The sequence below is a fragment of the Melanotaenia boesemani genome, chromosome 1 (genome assembly GCF_017639745.1).
Source record: "Melanotaenia boesemani isolate fMelBoe1 chromosome 1, fMelBoe1.pri, whole genome shotgun sequence".
In the NCBI taxonomy this organism is placed as follows: Eukaryota; Metazoa; Chordata; class Actinopteri; order Atheriniformes; family Melanotaeniidae; genus Melanotaenia; species Melanotaenia boesemani.
Genome location: NC_055682.1, coordinates 19,675,803 through 19,691,663, shown reverse-complemented (window position 1 = coordinate 19,691,663; position 15,861 = coordinate 19,675,803). Strand labels below are relative to the sequence as shown.

General features: G+C 39.9%; 2 protein-coding genes across 3 annotated transcripts in view; both read right to left on the bottom strand.

Annotated features, from left to right (window-relative positions):
* The window catches only part of rras2 (RAS related 2), a 31,356-nt gene extending 26,948 nt beyond the window's left edge, over nt 1-4,408 (bottom strand). The window contains exon 1 of the mRNA XM_041980575.1: nt 3,985-4,408. Within this exon, the coding sequence (XP_041836509.1) occupies nt 3,985-4,086 (102 nt within the window). The 5' untranslated portion in view covers nt 4,087-4,408. The remainder of the gene's footprint in view (nt 1-3,984) is intronic.
* Nucleotides 4,409-6,887: 2,479 nt separating this feature from the next.
* Nucleotides 6,888-15,656, bottom strand: copb1 (COPI coat complex subunit beta 1). Of its 2 annotated transcripts, none has more exons than XM_041980554.1 (22): nt 15,502-15,656; nt 13,995-14,141; nt 13,640-13,869; nt 12,507-12,676; nt 12,292-12,406; nt 12,095-12,187; nt 11,851-11,988; nt 11,600-11,719; nt 11,215-11,322; nt 10,951-11,097; nt 10,687-10,832; nt 10,405-10,501; nt 10,135-10,295; nt 9,905-10,025; nt 9,590-9,817; nt 8,990-9,169; nt 8,442-8,586; nt 8,167-8,286; nt 7,904-8,049; nt 7,702-7,791; nt 7,342-7,497; nt 6,888-7,055 (listed from the first exon to the last, which is right to left on the bottom strand). In XM_041980554.1, the coding sequence occupies exons 2-22, from the start codon at nt 14,083-14,085 to the stop codon at nt 6,996-6,998; spliced, it is 2,862 nt and encodes a 953-aa protein (XP_041836488.1). In that variant the 5' UTR covers nt 14,086-14,141; nt 15,502-15,656; the 3' UTR covers nt 6,888-6,995. The 2 variants fall into 2 exon arrangements, with proteins under 2 accessions (XP_041836488.1, XP_041836498.1); XM_041980564.1 differs by having other exon boundaries at nt 13,995-14,138; nt 15,500-15,641.
* Nucleotides 15,657-15,861: the final 205 nt, after the last annotated feature.

Genomic DNA, 15,861 nt, shown 5'->3' with positions numbered 1-15,861 from the left:
TACAATATTTTATCTATCTGGTCTACATGTGTGTGTGTGTATATATATATAAATATATATATAGATATAGATAGACAGACAGACACACACATAATACCAATATATACATACACATACGTGTATATGTATATGCAAGCCATGGAGGTCGCCTCCGTGGAGAATGAGGGTTTTTAACACACTTTTTTTTACTTATCCTGCACCAACGTTTCTGCTCTAGCGGCTCTCTGGTTGTCTCTGTGCAGCAGCTGCTTCTTCCCTCTCCTCGCACGTTGTTCTGTGAATCATGACACCGGCTGTCGGTGATCAGCTGATCGGCTTTTCTCTTGTTGTGTTTATTTATCGTTCAGCTGAGAAGGAGGAAACTAGCAGTTCATGGTTCACATCTGCACATATTTACACCAAAGAAACGTTTTTCGGCAGGACCTTCTAGAACACAGTAGTTGGCTGGGAGTAGACACGGTTTATACTTCAACTATGCAGGGGCGGGTCTAGAAAAGTTCTGATGGGGGGGCCAGGCAGGAGCACTGACCAGAAAAAGGGGGCCACAAATGTGACATTTTTTTTAGATCTAAATTTTATGAAATATTGAACTGATTATTAGACAAAAGTGATCATCTAATGTAAAAAAAAAGTGAAGAAAAACTTGTAAAACAAAGAGCCAATGGTACATTTTATCAACAGGTGTTTATTTTGGGTGATGTTGCTTTAGGACTTTTATCACTGCTGCACAAACACTTACACTTCAATGATAAAAGGGAAAACATGTTTTTAGCCAGGTAATCAGTTTTATCAGAGTTTCTTCATCAATGTTGGCTGTTTAACTTAACAGTCGTCACATCTGGTGGTTTTATTACAGAAATGATCACCATTGAGACGGTTGGAGCAATGATAATATATATATTCTGAGTTATGCTCTAGAACATGGTAGAGATGATTTAGAACAACATATAGAAGTACATGCTGCATTTACTGACCACTGGACATCTGATGTTTACCCAAAGTCAGTTAACAGTAAATATCATGAGCATTGGCTCATTCTGTTGATACAATACAGTAAAAACGGGCAAATTTCAGGCATAGTCGTGAATGGTGATTAATCATGATTAATTTGTAAGCTGTGATTAATTTGATTAAAAATTTTAATCATTTGACAGCCCTAAGATATATATACACACACTGAATGACCAAACTGTGCCCAAAGCAACAGTGTGATGTTTGGATTTGTCGGTAACTCGATGGTATTTATGTTTCCAGATACCAATCAAAAATGCAGCAGTAAGTATTTACAATTTTATAAAATTGTTGCAGAGGATTTGGGCAGCATGAAATTTATGTTCATTTTATCCTGCTGTTTTTATACAAGTGGTTGCTAAATGATACAATCATTTTTGGTACCTGTAATAGTGCTGTTATTTTTAGAGAAGTAATGGTATTGGTACAGGTTTGAATGGTTAAGTTTACTTTTTTATTGCATGAGCAGTAACGGTAACACTCCAACAGCTCTTCATGACATTTCATCATGTACACTTAAATTATGTTTTGGCAAAACATGTAAAACTGAGTCCAACAGCCTACACTGTTAAAATTACCACACACACACACACACACACACACACACAGACACACACACACACACACACAAAACTTCCAGTGATTCAGGAAGCAAGTCATGTTTTTCCATGCAAAACTAGGAGGTCCTAAGAGCAGCAGTAGAGGGACTTCCTTTGCCAAAGGGCCAAATTCCAAATGGTCCATGACCATTAACCCACCCAAGCTGACTGACCCCACACACCCCCCAACTTCACAACCATCCAACACTCAGCACAGTTCTGAGGAAAACCTCGACTTCACAACCAGCTGTCAGGTCTTTTCCTCTGGCAGGTGACTTCTAGAAACTTCTCAACACCATGTCGCTTTTCTTCCTACTGACATCTGAATCTTTCTTATTTTCACGTCCCCCAATATGCCAGCCGACTGTGAGAGGAAATTCACTTAAGGCCAAATAAAAAGCACAAATCCCAACTATGAACTGAAAAAAAGGAATAGACTACACAGTTTTTTGTGTGCGTGTGTGTTTATGTTTCAATCTACAACAAGGGCAAAATGTTTTCAAAGAAACAAGGCCCCACTGAAAAGAATTTACTCACGCAGCAGAATTAAACAATTCAAGACAGAGTTATGTTTGTCAAATATTTTAGCAAAAGACTCCTGCTAAAGCTTCCATGCTAAATCTCTGTCTGCATGCAAGTATAACCTTCCACATACCAGCCTAAACATTTCTGAGATGATCTTGGCAAATACTAAGCACCAGCATGGGGTCGTTTTACACAAGTCATTTTACAAATTATCATTCCAGTGTTATACTGCTGTTGTTACCAAGTTGGCAGGTTAAATCAAGTGTGAGGTCTTGTGTGTATCCGGCTTTAAATGGCCCTCTACTTCAGGTCAATAGGCTATGGCAAAAAACTGTGCCACAGCTATCTGATCCCTTCTTACTTTAGGTATAGAGTTAATGGGCTTTTTGAACCCTCATTAGAGACCCCCCCTACCCAAACTTACACACACTCACAAGCTTTGCACCCCCACTCTTAAACGTGTGCCAGCCCAGTATTGTCTGACAGTGTGGAGACCTGCAGCTGCCTGCAGTCTGGTCTCCTAGAAGCCAGAAACACCGTCAGTGATGCACTGACACACTGGGAGGTGGAACCAACCAAGGCAAAGGGCAAAGTCTGTCATTTCTTTCATGCAGAGCGTGTGTCTGGGCTTTTCGGAAAGAAGCCTACTCCTTAGTAACTATTATGAAAGCCAGGAAGGTCAAAGCAAGCCAGGCTGTCTGCAGTGTGCTGGAATGCAACCAGGGATAGAGGGAGGTAAACAGTTTACATGCCTTTTATATGTGACACCGATGAGTTTTCAAGTTAGCTGCTAGAAGACTAATGAATTTATTGTCTTTTGGTGGTGGCAGTAAAGTTTTATCTTCAATAACATTTATATTATTGTGCTTTTTAGTCTGGTTACTGTAAGTGCTTGAAATGAGGTTAACTGGAAGCTGGTTCAAGTCTGTATCCGAACACAAAAGTTAATCATCTTTCAATGGACACTTTGTGCTGCTGCTGCTGTTGCGTATTTTACAGTCACTCAACCAAAAGGGATTTTCTCAGTCTAGTTGCCAAAATGGTTTGGACCCCATAATGGCCCAGTTCTAGCAGGGGAAAAAGAAAATAACTGCCCAACTAGGGTATCGGTCCAAGGACAGTGGTCCAAATCTGGGGAAACTGAAGCAGACTTGCCTCCAATTCAGTTCAACACACATGCTCCATTGTCAGTCCATATCACAGCCCAAACTGGCCCACATTCAAACTCCCAATATCTGGCAACCACTACCGAACCAGAGCTGGCTTACCAAAAGGAAAAGGATGCCAGACCGCAGCCGAGCGTGCTGACAGTTAGCCTTAATTGGAAAAATTTTGGGTTATTTGGTGGCTTTTCCCTATCTAAAGTTATTCTACTCTATAAGACGTCTGGCTCGTGTGGTCTTTGTGCAACTTTTCTCTCTCTTCTACGGCTTGTACACCTTTCCTCTCTAAGTAATATGGCTATTACACACTCGGAGTTGTAACTACTTAGCATGGACTCAAAATCCGGTTCTTTACTTTACAGACCAAGTTAATAAAATAGGACAACTCGGGAGACCCACTTTCCTTTCTCTTTTGACTAGCGGCTATATAAACTGCAAAGTGGAAATGGTCCTCTCGAAAATCGTCGCGTTAAAGTGACAGCCGTTATATATTCCTGTATTTCGTCTTAAAATCTTTCAACAACTAGTTGTAGGCCTCGGCAAAGTAGCGAGAAGAACACAACCCGGTATCCGTTTGCGGGGTTCCCGTGTCTGGCCTCCCTTCTCTTTTCGCCTTGTTTTCGGAGAAACAGAGAAATCAAAGCAAGGCTTTAAAAAATGTCAAGGAATGCTCTGACGCTACTGACCTGAATAAACTGGATAGTCAGGGCTGATTTTCCGACACCTCCGCCTCCGACCACAACCAGCCGATACTTCTCCTGCACCGAGCCGTCCTTCCAGCCAGCCATCGAGGACACTTCACGCCGCCGCTGCCTAAACACCCGTGAGAGCAGCAAACACCCACTTTCCCTTGTAAAGCTGAACAAGAGGCCCTGCGGTGGAGACGCCGGAACGCAGAGAGGGATCCCAGTTATGTGCCGAAAAGACTCGACAGTTTAGTCCGTTTGGCTCACGGATGGCAGTGAGGAAGGATCCGGGAGCTACGGCCGCCTGTCCATACGCCTCACCGTGTTTCCAGCCTCGACAACACTGCGCTGTGATGTGGATCCGATAGTGGGAGTAATCAGCCAGGCCACTACTAATGTCTGGCGCTAGGGGCCCTTCTACAGGCTGTTTGACACTGCCTCAACACCCCCCACCACCACAAACACACACACACATTCTCAGCCCACTCTGCAGCCCTGTCCTGAGACAAATATCATGCACCCTGCAGTCACATTCCTGTCCTCGGTGTTTCCTCACCGCAATTAGTGGAAATTATGCAGGCAGCGACAAATGAACTTAGTCATAATGCAAATCAACAGCAATATGATCAGTTAAGCACAAATTGTTTAAAAACCTGCAAACATTTATTTTTTTTATTGACATTTTTAAGACATTTACTACTGCCTAATAAAGCCATTACAGCTTTGTATAAATAAAAGCACAGAAAAGTACAATTATCCACTCAAATGAGCGTCACGTTTATTGGTTAAGGAAATGATCAGGTTTGTTAGGCATGATCCAGTACACCTTACTCCAGTAATAAAATTATCCCATGACATTACATCTTTACAGCGATTCCTAACTTGGGGGTCAGGACCCCATCATGGGTTTGTGAGATCATTTCATGAAGATGACAAATAGTTGAAAAAAAAACATTAAAAAATGAAGAAGAAAAGTGACATAATAATTATAATTATTCATTAATTATTAATTAATTTGCATTAGAATGTATTTTATCAAGTGTTTTTATGACCATACACCAGCAACCTGATTATTATGGACCATTGTGACTGAATGGACTTAAATCAATGTTAGATTCAGTGTCATCACTCCACTCATTCACTCAAAGGTGGTAAGAATAATTTCATGATGGCTTTCAGTTTAATTGGGAGCTCCACTTCCCAAAAAACAAGGTGCTCTTATCCTGCTTATGAAGAAGTATTAAATGCTTCATTTTTAAGTAGACTTTCCATCCATCTATTGTCTATCCACTCATTCTAATGCAGGGCTGTGGGGCGGCTGGACTCTATCCTAGCAGCTACTAGATGGGTGGCAGGGTACACCATGGGCAGGTCGCCAGTCCACTGCAGGGCCTAAAGTAGACTTTCAACACGTAAAACTATTTGAAATTTGTTTACAGGTACGCGGTGCCCCAACCCCCTACTAAGATAATAAAAAGTTATGAGATTTCCTGCAAGGACTCAAATCATTTAATCTGATACTATAAAAGCAGAATTTGTATGTTATCGTGTGAATCATGTGCCATGTTTGGACAAATCATGTGGCAAATCTGTCTTTAGTACTTAACAACAGACTATGCTGAACACCTCCAGTTTGTTTAGATACCTGTGGCGCCACCCAGTGACAAGAGGCAGATGAGAAATGAGTCACTTGATAGCTGTGTAAAGCACATAAAAGTGAGAGATTATGAGAATTTCTGAGACTCATATTTATTCAAATGTTCTGTACAGATACCACTGCAAAAGCTTCTTCTTTGTGGGTTTAATAAAACTGAAGGTGAGCTTATTAACAGTTTATTAACGTGGAGAAACTGCCTATGGGTCTAAAAGAATCACACAAGTACAAATGCAGAATGCTGACACCAGATAATATAAAGTAACCAGATGAATTCTCATATAAAAGGAACAGAATGATTTTTCAGTAGGGGAAACATTTTCCTACCTACCTACCTACCTACCTACCTACCTACCTACCTACCTACCTACTTATTAGCTAAAATAGAGAATCATCATTAAACTTTCACCAAAGCAGACTTTGTACTATCCTTGTTATTGTGACACTTGCTGGATGAGGGACATCTACATTAAATTAAATTAAGAGGCCGTTCGCGCTCATGCAGTAGCTGGACTGTTGCAGAGCTGCCAGACAGAACACTGTTTATTTTCACAGCTAAAGTTCTGACCTAAAAACCACCTTTCAGCCTTTCTCTAACCCCTTGGAGGGCCAGATTCTCCAGATATTGTAAATGCATGACCAGGGCTGCAACCCTCTTGTCTGGCCAATTCCCGGAAATGTCCTTTACTCATAAATTATAAACCGAGGGCAAGTGAAACACTCACGCCTGTTCCAAAGCTAAGCCCTCTCTATCTCATTATCTCAGTGACAGTAAAACTTAAAGATGACTCATGGGAAAATTAGAGAATTTCAGAATTATATTATCCTGGGTTAAAAGAGATCACATTCATGCCTTGGATATGTATGTCAGTTTTTGGGATTACTGACAGCACAAATCCCAATTAGTGTCACCCTGTGCGAGATATCACAAGAGGAATGTGAGGAATTCTAATTAGCCCACGGAGATATGAGGCTGGACTCAGCGTTCCCGCACCTAAAGGGCTCAGCCACCTTTAGGCAAGATTAAGAAACCCATTGAAATCTGTTAGAAAACATCAGCCACTAAGCAGGCCAAATCCGTGCAGGACAACCTTGCAAAAGATGGCACTCAAACAGTGGCTTCACACACTTTAATTAATAAAAGGAAGGAGTCATTTTAATACATACATTAATTGAAAATGAAACAGGACAGATAAAGAGCATTGCTGAGATGCAAGTTCCAGAAAGAAAAAATGTGTTTTTTTAAAAAAAAAAAAAGAATAACAAAAGGGACAAAAGCTGCTGGTCATACTGACTTCTTCATCTGCAATGTTGAAAAGGTTGTAGTAAGAGTGACACAGGAGAGCAAGCAGTCATCTCAGATGTTTGACTTTTTTTGGGAGAGGTTGATCTTGTCACCCAGGCTCAGGGCCATTCCCTATGGAAGGAAGATTTATTTATTTTTATTTATTTATTGGAACACATGCCATTGATCATTATTAGTATACATGAAATAAGAAAAACATTTAGTTTTAGTGCAAACTCACATCTGGTTAATAATACAAAACCTTTTCTTTTCTCTGTTTCTTTCAGTGAGTCATATCGATCTGCTGTTTAATCAAGAAATGAACTGGCTGCACTACTTTCACTTCAGGCAAATACATTCAGCCCTACCTTTACCTCTCAGATTCATAAGAGCGTGTGGCGCAGCAGCTGTGACCCACCTGGCTTTTTGCTCTAATGCGTATGTGTCCGTTGACAGGTGCCTCAGGCCCCAGGTGGATGGGCTTCTCGATGCTGACATTAGCCAGGGCATCTTCTCCAAAGATAGAACGAGCATAAAGGTTGGCAGCCATGAAGCCGCAGAAGCCAGAGAGTGCCTGGTTTAAAAGACAAAAAGCAGTGAATTGTAAACAGTGCTGTCACACATTTATCCAAACATGAACGGCTTGATGATGACTTAAACTTGCGCAGAATTACCACAACATAAAGTTACTTTAAAAATATAAATTCTTGACATTTAAATTAAAAGAAAAGCTTAAACTGCCACTTTAATGTTTGCCTCTGTAGCATCTTATACCAACCTTTTCAGGAGTCAAACACTTCATGTTGGTGGACTTAAGGATGTGCTGGAGGTACTCATTCAGATCAGTGATGTTTGTGTTCACTGTCACCTACAACAAAGAAAAGTTAAGTCTTCAATAATCAGGCTGTTTAATTCCCCAAAGCAGTGTTTATTAATTAGTCAGTTTCAGGGAGCTGGTAAAGAAATAATGGAAATCCTACTTTGTTTTCCCACTCAAACTCCGCCCACATCTGTCTGAATTCTGCATCAGTGCAGGAGGCTGGCTGGATGTAGTCCATGATGTCAATGTGGATGTCACTGAGGACGACACAGTTTCTGTCGCTTGCAGCACCAGACACATCATAGACTGGGAGGAAAGGATTGCAGGAATTAGAAAATATACAAACAAAAACAAACAGCATGAGTTGAACCTTCTTATTTAACGGACACTCAAAAAGAATATATATATATATATATCTCTTACCAATATTTCCAAATATAATTCCATTCTCAGTTGAAGCCACCTTGACATTAGCCTTGATGTTTGCAAAGTCATGAGGGGCCAGAGTCAGAGGTGAAGGCTTTTCAACCAACTTGAGATCCCCTGCAGAGTGGAAGGGTGAAAAAAAAAGCTTAGTTTAGTGCAATAGAGCAACACAAATGTTAGGAAAGAAAAACAAAACAACAGCTGTGCCAGCATCACAGGAGAAGCGAAGTCTACACATTTACCGTATGAGGTGGAAATTAAACCACACTAACCTAAAGTAGCCAGCTCAAGTGTGCAGTTCTGAAGAGTATCGCTGGTCTGGTTGACCACCAGCACATCCAGCACAATATCATACTGGTTGACATGAACATAGGCTTCAGCATACACTGGATCAGAGAAACCTGTCAGCTGGGTCACCTGATTTGGACAAAAATACAATTAATTATCATCTACACTAGAAATAAATACAACTGTTTATCTATATGGAAGATTTATTTCATACATACATGTACAAGAATAAAGACTTGAAGAAGTCAAACCAATAATAAAAAAAAGTCAAAAACAAATTATATAACAGCATTAAATAAGTTCAATTCAGTTAAATCTGCAAACACACACCAACATAAAAACATGTTTTCGCTGCAAAAACAGCACCATCTTCTGAGGTGAATGCCATGGGGTCTTAAATGTTCTTACAACAATGAATGGGATCGTTTTTACAACAACTATATCAACCCAATCTCCCTAGAGAGATAATCTCCAAGCCCCCCAAAAAAATGTCTCCCTCATTTTAGACTTTTCTGCAGGGCTTGTGTTGTACCTTGTTGAGTTTTGATGCTAGAGGATCAGCAGCTTCTTTCCTCTGAGTGTTACCCATGGCAGCAAGCAGGCTAAGCTGAAACTGGTCCTCTTTAGAGGTCATCTCATTTTTGGCAGTGAGCTGCATGAATGAGATCGGATCGTCCGCCTGCACCGTCACATTTCGTTTCTCAGATTCTTTCTGTGGTCAGAGTGAGAAACAGGTTTAGAGAACAGTGTTCATTTGCCTCATCGATGTAACTCTTAAAATACTTTGTCAAATGTTTGGACAGAATTAAACAGATATGAAGCCAATTAATGTCAGCATTGTTTCTTGACTAAAAATCCACACTGGGATCTGAGTTTAAAATCACTAATTCATCTCTTTCTCCAAAATCTAAACATTAACGAGCTGAAATTTCTGTAGAGATGTGAACGCTATCTAATAAAGTTTGTCATAGGAAAAGTTAAAACATTTTTCAAGCTTCATTTTGTGCATGCATAAATGATGCCTCAGAACTCACATTTACTACAAATATAAATGCAGATCTCAACAAAGTACTTCTGCTTCAGCTATGCGAGGTCAAATACTGAGTTCGGTACTAGAGTCAGCCGTCTTTACCTTCTGTGACAGCTTCTCTTCCTCCAGTCTGACTGTTAGCATATGTGACAGGGATTTGCGGCACTCCTTGTTGAAAATGTCATTCATAAGTGGTGAACACTCTGACAGGACCTTCAGGCATAGTGAGATGCGGTCTACATCATCATCTGTAATTGGCTTCTTGGGCAGAGCGGACTTGCCCAGGTGCAGCACAGTGACCATTATGAGCATGGACTCTGCAATGAATGACTACAGAGGGAGCAAGACAGAAGGATTAGAGCAAATTAGCAGAAAATGTCACAAACCACTAATTGAAGCAGAGACTGGCTATGTTACATTTTGTTTCCTTTTGTCTTGGACGATTGTAACATAGCGCAAGGCCACTTTGGTCAGTGTAGTGGCCAAGGAAGCTGCCACAAAGAAGTCTCCATCCATCAAAAAGCCTCTCAGTGGAGGTCTAGTAAATAAAAATATACAAAATAAACCTGAGTCAGATGAAAACATTTTATAATCAAGAGAATGTTGTAGCTAAAAACAGAAATTCCTCCACCAAATGTAATGCTTACCTATCTTCTTCTTTCTTTGAAGGCCTTGAGGAGCTCAGGGCACTCTGTGTAACATAGGTGCCCATTTCTGTCACTAGCTTCTGAGCTGGAGCTGCAGTCACTTCATCCTCTGGTTTCACCTCACCTGCTTCTTTCTTTATCTCATTCTCGACAATTGGGATCTGTCCGTGTAAGAGGAAGGTATCACGTATATGTATCACTTTCAATCAAGCTGAAAGCGACAGATAAGCTTGAGCCACATTCAGCTTTGAAAACTATAAACAAACATACCTCTCCCAAAGACCTGCGCACTTCAGTCATCACACTTTGAATGTCTTCCTTCGTGCTGCAGTATTCTCCTAAGATCCAAAGTGCTCCCCTGTAAATCCTGAAACACGTCAATTGTGACAAAGGTCACAAAAATGCACTTTGCCACAAACTCCTGCACATTATACACAGCCAACACATACAACAGGCAGGCAATGCAGCTTATGTTAATAACTATTAGGAGAGAAACAAAGATTAACCACGATTCTGCATAATTTACCCGTCAATGTGTTTATAAAGCCTTACTTGACAGTTTTGATGGCATGAAACACTTCCAGCATTTTCTCGATGATCAGAGGTCTCAAGATGTCAAACCTCTGAATGGCCTCCCGCACAAACTCCAGGACATCAGCAGCAGCTGCCTCATTAGTGTCACTCAGGAATTCCATCAGCTGGAAATCAAACACACAAAAGACTTTACAATTGGGGGTCCGAAGCTGAATATAAAAATGAAAAAGAATTTAGAAAACATCTTTTTTTTTTTTTTTATTCAAATGACAGGAAACTCACCACAGGTATGACGTTGGCTGCCATGTCGGGGAAGCGCACGCTGCACGAGTGGAGAGTGCGAACTAAGAGCTGCCTGTACTTATCAGTGTCTTCATGCTCTGTTACATTGTTTGTCTTTATCACCTCTTTCTTCAAAACAATCACCAACTAAAGAACAAAATGGCTGTCAGTAAATTCACAAAATATTCCAGCTTCTTTTCCCTATCAGTGCAAAGACAGTACAACCACCAACAGAAACATATAGATAAACTGCACGTGACACACCTCCTCTACATTGCGAGACGAGACAAGGTCCAGTGCCAGCTGCAAGGTCTTCTTTCTAACTTCCAGGTCAGGGGTGCTGAGGACACGAAGGATGTCCATCACAAGGTCCTGGAGAACAACAGAAGTGTGACAAGCAAAATAAGTCTTAACAGATTTGATCTTAACAGATCTCCTAATTCAACTCTATTTACCAAAATAAGTAAACTTTTTTCTGCATTTTTTTTAAAACATAGTTTATTATTACTTAAGATTACAATCTGAATATTACAACAAGGTTTATAGATTTACATTTTCTGTAAGATTTGTTTTTTAAAAGACTTAATTAAGGAGAAGACACATTATCGTCGTAGTAGGTTATGTTAACCACAGACATGAGTCAACCTACCTGAAGTACACGCTCGTGAGTGGGATGCTCCTTCAGCTCAATCAGACGATCAAGAACAATCAGCTTCACGTTGTTGTCGCTCTCCTTAATGATCAAATCAATGTAGCATTGTGCAGCAGCCTGTAGTCCAACAAGACAGAATGCATGAAAGACTGTACAAGTCTAGAAACATTGCTGTGGTTTGGTAAGTGTAGTACATTACCAGCACTGTAAAATCGGTAAACAGCTAAAATGTAAAAGTCATAAAGTACCTTAATAGCTGTGGGGGCACTTGAAAGGGTTACAAGCGTGCCAGCAGCCTCATACTTAACAGCAGGGCTGGAGGACTGCAGCAGGTTGTAGATGCAACGGATAAAACGGGCACGCTCAGAGGGGTTAGCATGGCAAACCTGATAAACAGAGAAAAGCAGGAATTCAGATAGTAAATGTGCTCTAGTTGTATGCTGCTATATATGTAGAACTAAATCACTATGAAAAAAAAAATTCTTAACTCACCTTGTAAATCAGCTCCACGATGACCAGCTGCAAGATGTCACCAAAAGTGTGAACTTGGTCGATACATGTGCTGAGGTAATCCAGAGCTCGATCCTGCAAGAGCAGCAGAATACAAGTTAGGCCTTTAAGAGAAGTATTCTATAATTAATGGGAGTAGAAATAGTGGGAAAAGATTCATGTGCCAATAAGATACAAACCTGATCTGCATGAATCAACATCATGAAGGCATTTCTCTTGCAGCTGGCATCTTTTTCATTGACAAGAAAATCATGGATCAGCTCTGGTGCATCTGGGATGAGATGCTCAAAGTTCCTAAAACAAATAAAGTTGTTCACTGGTCACAAATGACTCAAGTGCCAACAGCAGTTTATAGAAAATGGCATCTGAAAATAAAATATTTAACAGATGGTACCTATAGATGGTATAAATGGCCAGTACAGCATTGCGGCGCACATAGCTGTGACGATGCTCCAGGCAGGCCCGGATGGCCGGCATGAGAGGCTCCAGCAATTCAGACTCCTTCAGTTTGCAGAGGAAACGCAGAGTGGAGCCACGGATGAACTCGTTAGGATGCTGCAAGTCCTGAAAATGTGATACATCTCAAATGATTATTGCTGCATCACTTCGGAAACAGACTGACGGCAATGCATTCTAGACATGCTCATGTTAACAGCTGTTAAGCTATTATTCCTCCACCTGAGTGAAATCTGAGGCTCAGTCTGTGATCATTACAGTTTAGTTTTCTGTTTGTTCATTGATCTGCCAGCAAGATTACATAAACAGGCCAAATTTAACAAAACCTGGAAATAGCTTGCAAATATAAAAGAAACACCCTGTTGCCCTTTTATTCAAAATGTAAAATCTGAAAAAAAACACCAAACAAAAAAAAACAAAAAAAACATAATAATATAGCATCACATACTGATTTATGATAACTGGCTGAAACGTCTCTGAGGTTGTTGAGTGACAGGAGGTCACAAGTGCAGTGTTGTTCCCACTCCACAATGATATTGATATCTGCCAATCATTAATGAAGTGACATGCATGTGCAACACATTTTTGCCTCATTCCAGCTGTCTTTTCAGTGGATGTGAAAATTAAAAAAAACAATAATTTAAAAAATAAACAATAAATAGAAACAGATGGGAGAAAAATGCTTTATCTTGTCGAATCATCTTAAAACATGATTGTAGAACGAGACCAAATGCTTGCAGTGTGGAGCCATGGTGCAGATGATGGTCACTTTGTAAGAAAGTGTGAACTCGGACAATCTTTGTAGTTACATCACAGAAAAAGTAAGTATAATTTTTAGTTAACGGAACAAAACTTAGAGAAGGTTCAACAGAAAGCCTGTCAAACTGGTGTTGACCCAATGCTTCAGATGTGGACATGTTGCACATGACCTGCTAACTAACATCTTTCAGATATTTTGTCACCCCCTGTAATTATTCACAGAATATTATGATGCATAGAATGAAAAGCACAGACTGGCTCGGGATATTAAGAAAAAGAAAAAAAAAAGTTTTGACGGCTGAGCTTGCTCACCTTTCTGTAAGCATCACAGACCAAAATCATCTCCTGAAGCAGCTTGCCATCCGGAGTTGTTTTGGGGACAATCTCCCAGAAAACTAGCAGCAGTTTCTTGATGGTGTGATCTTGAAGTGGCAGCACAAAGCGAATTATGGTCATCAGGAGTCCTGGCAACTTCTCGCCATTCAGGATCATGATTATGACCTTCTTCAGGGCTTCAGTCTTTGCTTTGATCTCCCCCTTTTCTAAAGAAAGATTGTTATCATATTAATTGCCATTAATTAACAAAAGAACAAATTTGAAAACGCATAGCTAACAAGAAAATGTGTTTCATAGCACATTTTATCAAAGCTACAAGAAGAATACTTACCTAGATCTGCTTTTAGACTGACTTCAGATGGGGGCTCTGAGTCAGACGCAACATTGATGAGAGTATAACAAACATTTTCTGCAGCTGTCATTTTGCTGCTGGGCTTATATCAGCTTATCAGAATCCCAGTGAATGTTCGAATAATACCTGTATGAAATAAAATAATAGCAAGATTAGTAAATTGCTGAGAAAACAGCAACAAACAGCAGCAAAAGTGTTGGATCTAACCATGAAGATGTCAATACAGCCTGGACAAAATCTTAAAATACATACATCATAACATCAGAAACCAGAGCAAAGACCTGTGGAGTTTAACTTTATTATAAATCCTCCATACCAAACTGGAACCAGTCACATGTGAGTTGGGTTGCCAAGATTCTCTGTGCTTTTATAAACCCAAAGCTTTTTAAAAAATGTCACAATTAGGTACAGATGTTATCTCATGTGAGTTTACATACTAAACCCTTAAAAGATACAGTGACAGTTATAAAGTATTTTCTTTTATTCTAGTTAAAATCTGAAATATTCAGAACAACCCAGACACACTATGAGTTGTTCTTTCTTTTTAGCAGTAGCCTTGGTGTACAACACAAAATAGCATCCTCCTAAAGGGGGAAAAAATGCATTGTTTTATATTTCATGCTATAAATGTATTAACTTCATTTGAGGCTAATAAGCGACTTCAATTGTGTCAAATTAAAGTCATATTTTCTAACTCTACATTCTCTTAAGTAAAAATATTCCTGTTTGTGTAGCTCAAATGAGGCCTTCTAACTTGACAATTGAATGGTAATGTTTTACTTTTCAGATTTGTTTAACTCTGGAAAACTGACCAGTTGATATATAGGATACATCCATCCATCCATCCATCCATACATACGCGTGTCTGTGTACACAAACTACAACCATATGGCAGGCAACTGTCTGTGATAGCTAATTTGGTAATATATATGTAATTAAATAAGAATATCTCAATCCGAAATTATGAACGACTCTGGGATTGTGGTTGATCTTGAACGAGAAAACTGTGTTTCTGCTAGTGATGCAGCCATAGTGAAAGGAGGAATGGGGAATCTGAACTAGTTAATATGATCAAGATTTGCAGAGATTACGCGTCAACTTATTATGTTTTTCTGTTTATCACAGCTAGAGTGCCATCGTCACCAGGTGCACCAGAAAAAGCTGCTACAATGACAGCAAGAGCAGCTAAATTTACAAGGAACTAAGCCAAGAAACTGCCACGCATCTACAAATACAGTTATCTATATTAGCTTCGGACAGTTGTGTCAGTCGCAAAGTGATTTGCTAAACATCTAACGCTGGTTAGATTATGTTAGGATACAAAATCGTCTTCTAACTTGCCAGAGTTAGCTAGCGCCAGCTAAGCTTTTGCCCAGGGTAGCAATGAAATGGAGGACAGCAATGTAAGCTAGCTATTTTACGTGTTAACACCGATCAGCAGAGAAACTAGCACAGATGCTGGTAGAAACCAGGCTACGTAACTCACCCTAACGAACGATTATTCTCTTTAACAGTCTCCGATATCCAGTTTAGGGTATTCTCATGTGCAATAATTCCGAAGAGGTCTTGTTGTCGAGATATGCCTCTCGGGTCTCCACTACTTCCTAGTGACGTGGAAGATTACTTTCTGAGCCACATCACTGCTACCGTGCGCCGAAAGGTTCAAATGCGCGACAAATAACTCCGTGATCGTAAATTGTTCTTTCCCGTTTAGCCATTATCTGACATTTTCATTTAAAATATTACTAAACAAATTCATCCCAAATATCCAGACTGACAAGTTATATTTAACTGGAAATCCTGTAAATGTGTATTTTATACCTACTGTCACATTTCCCACAAAATA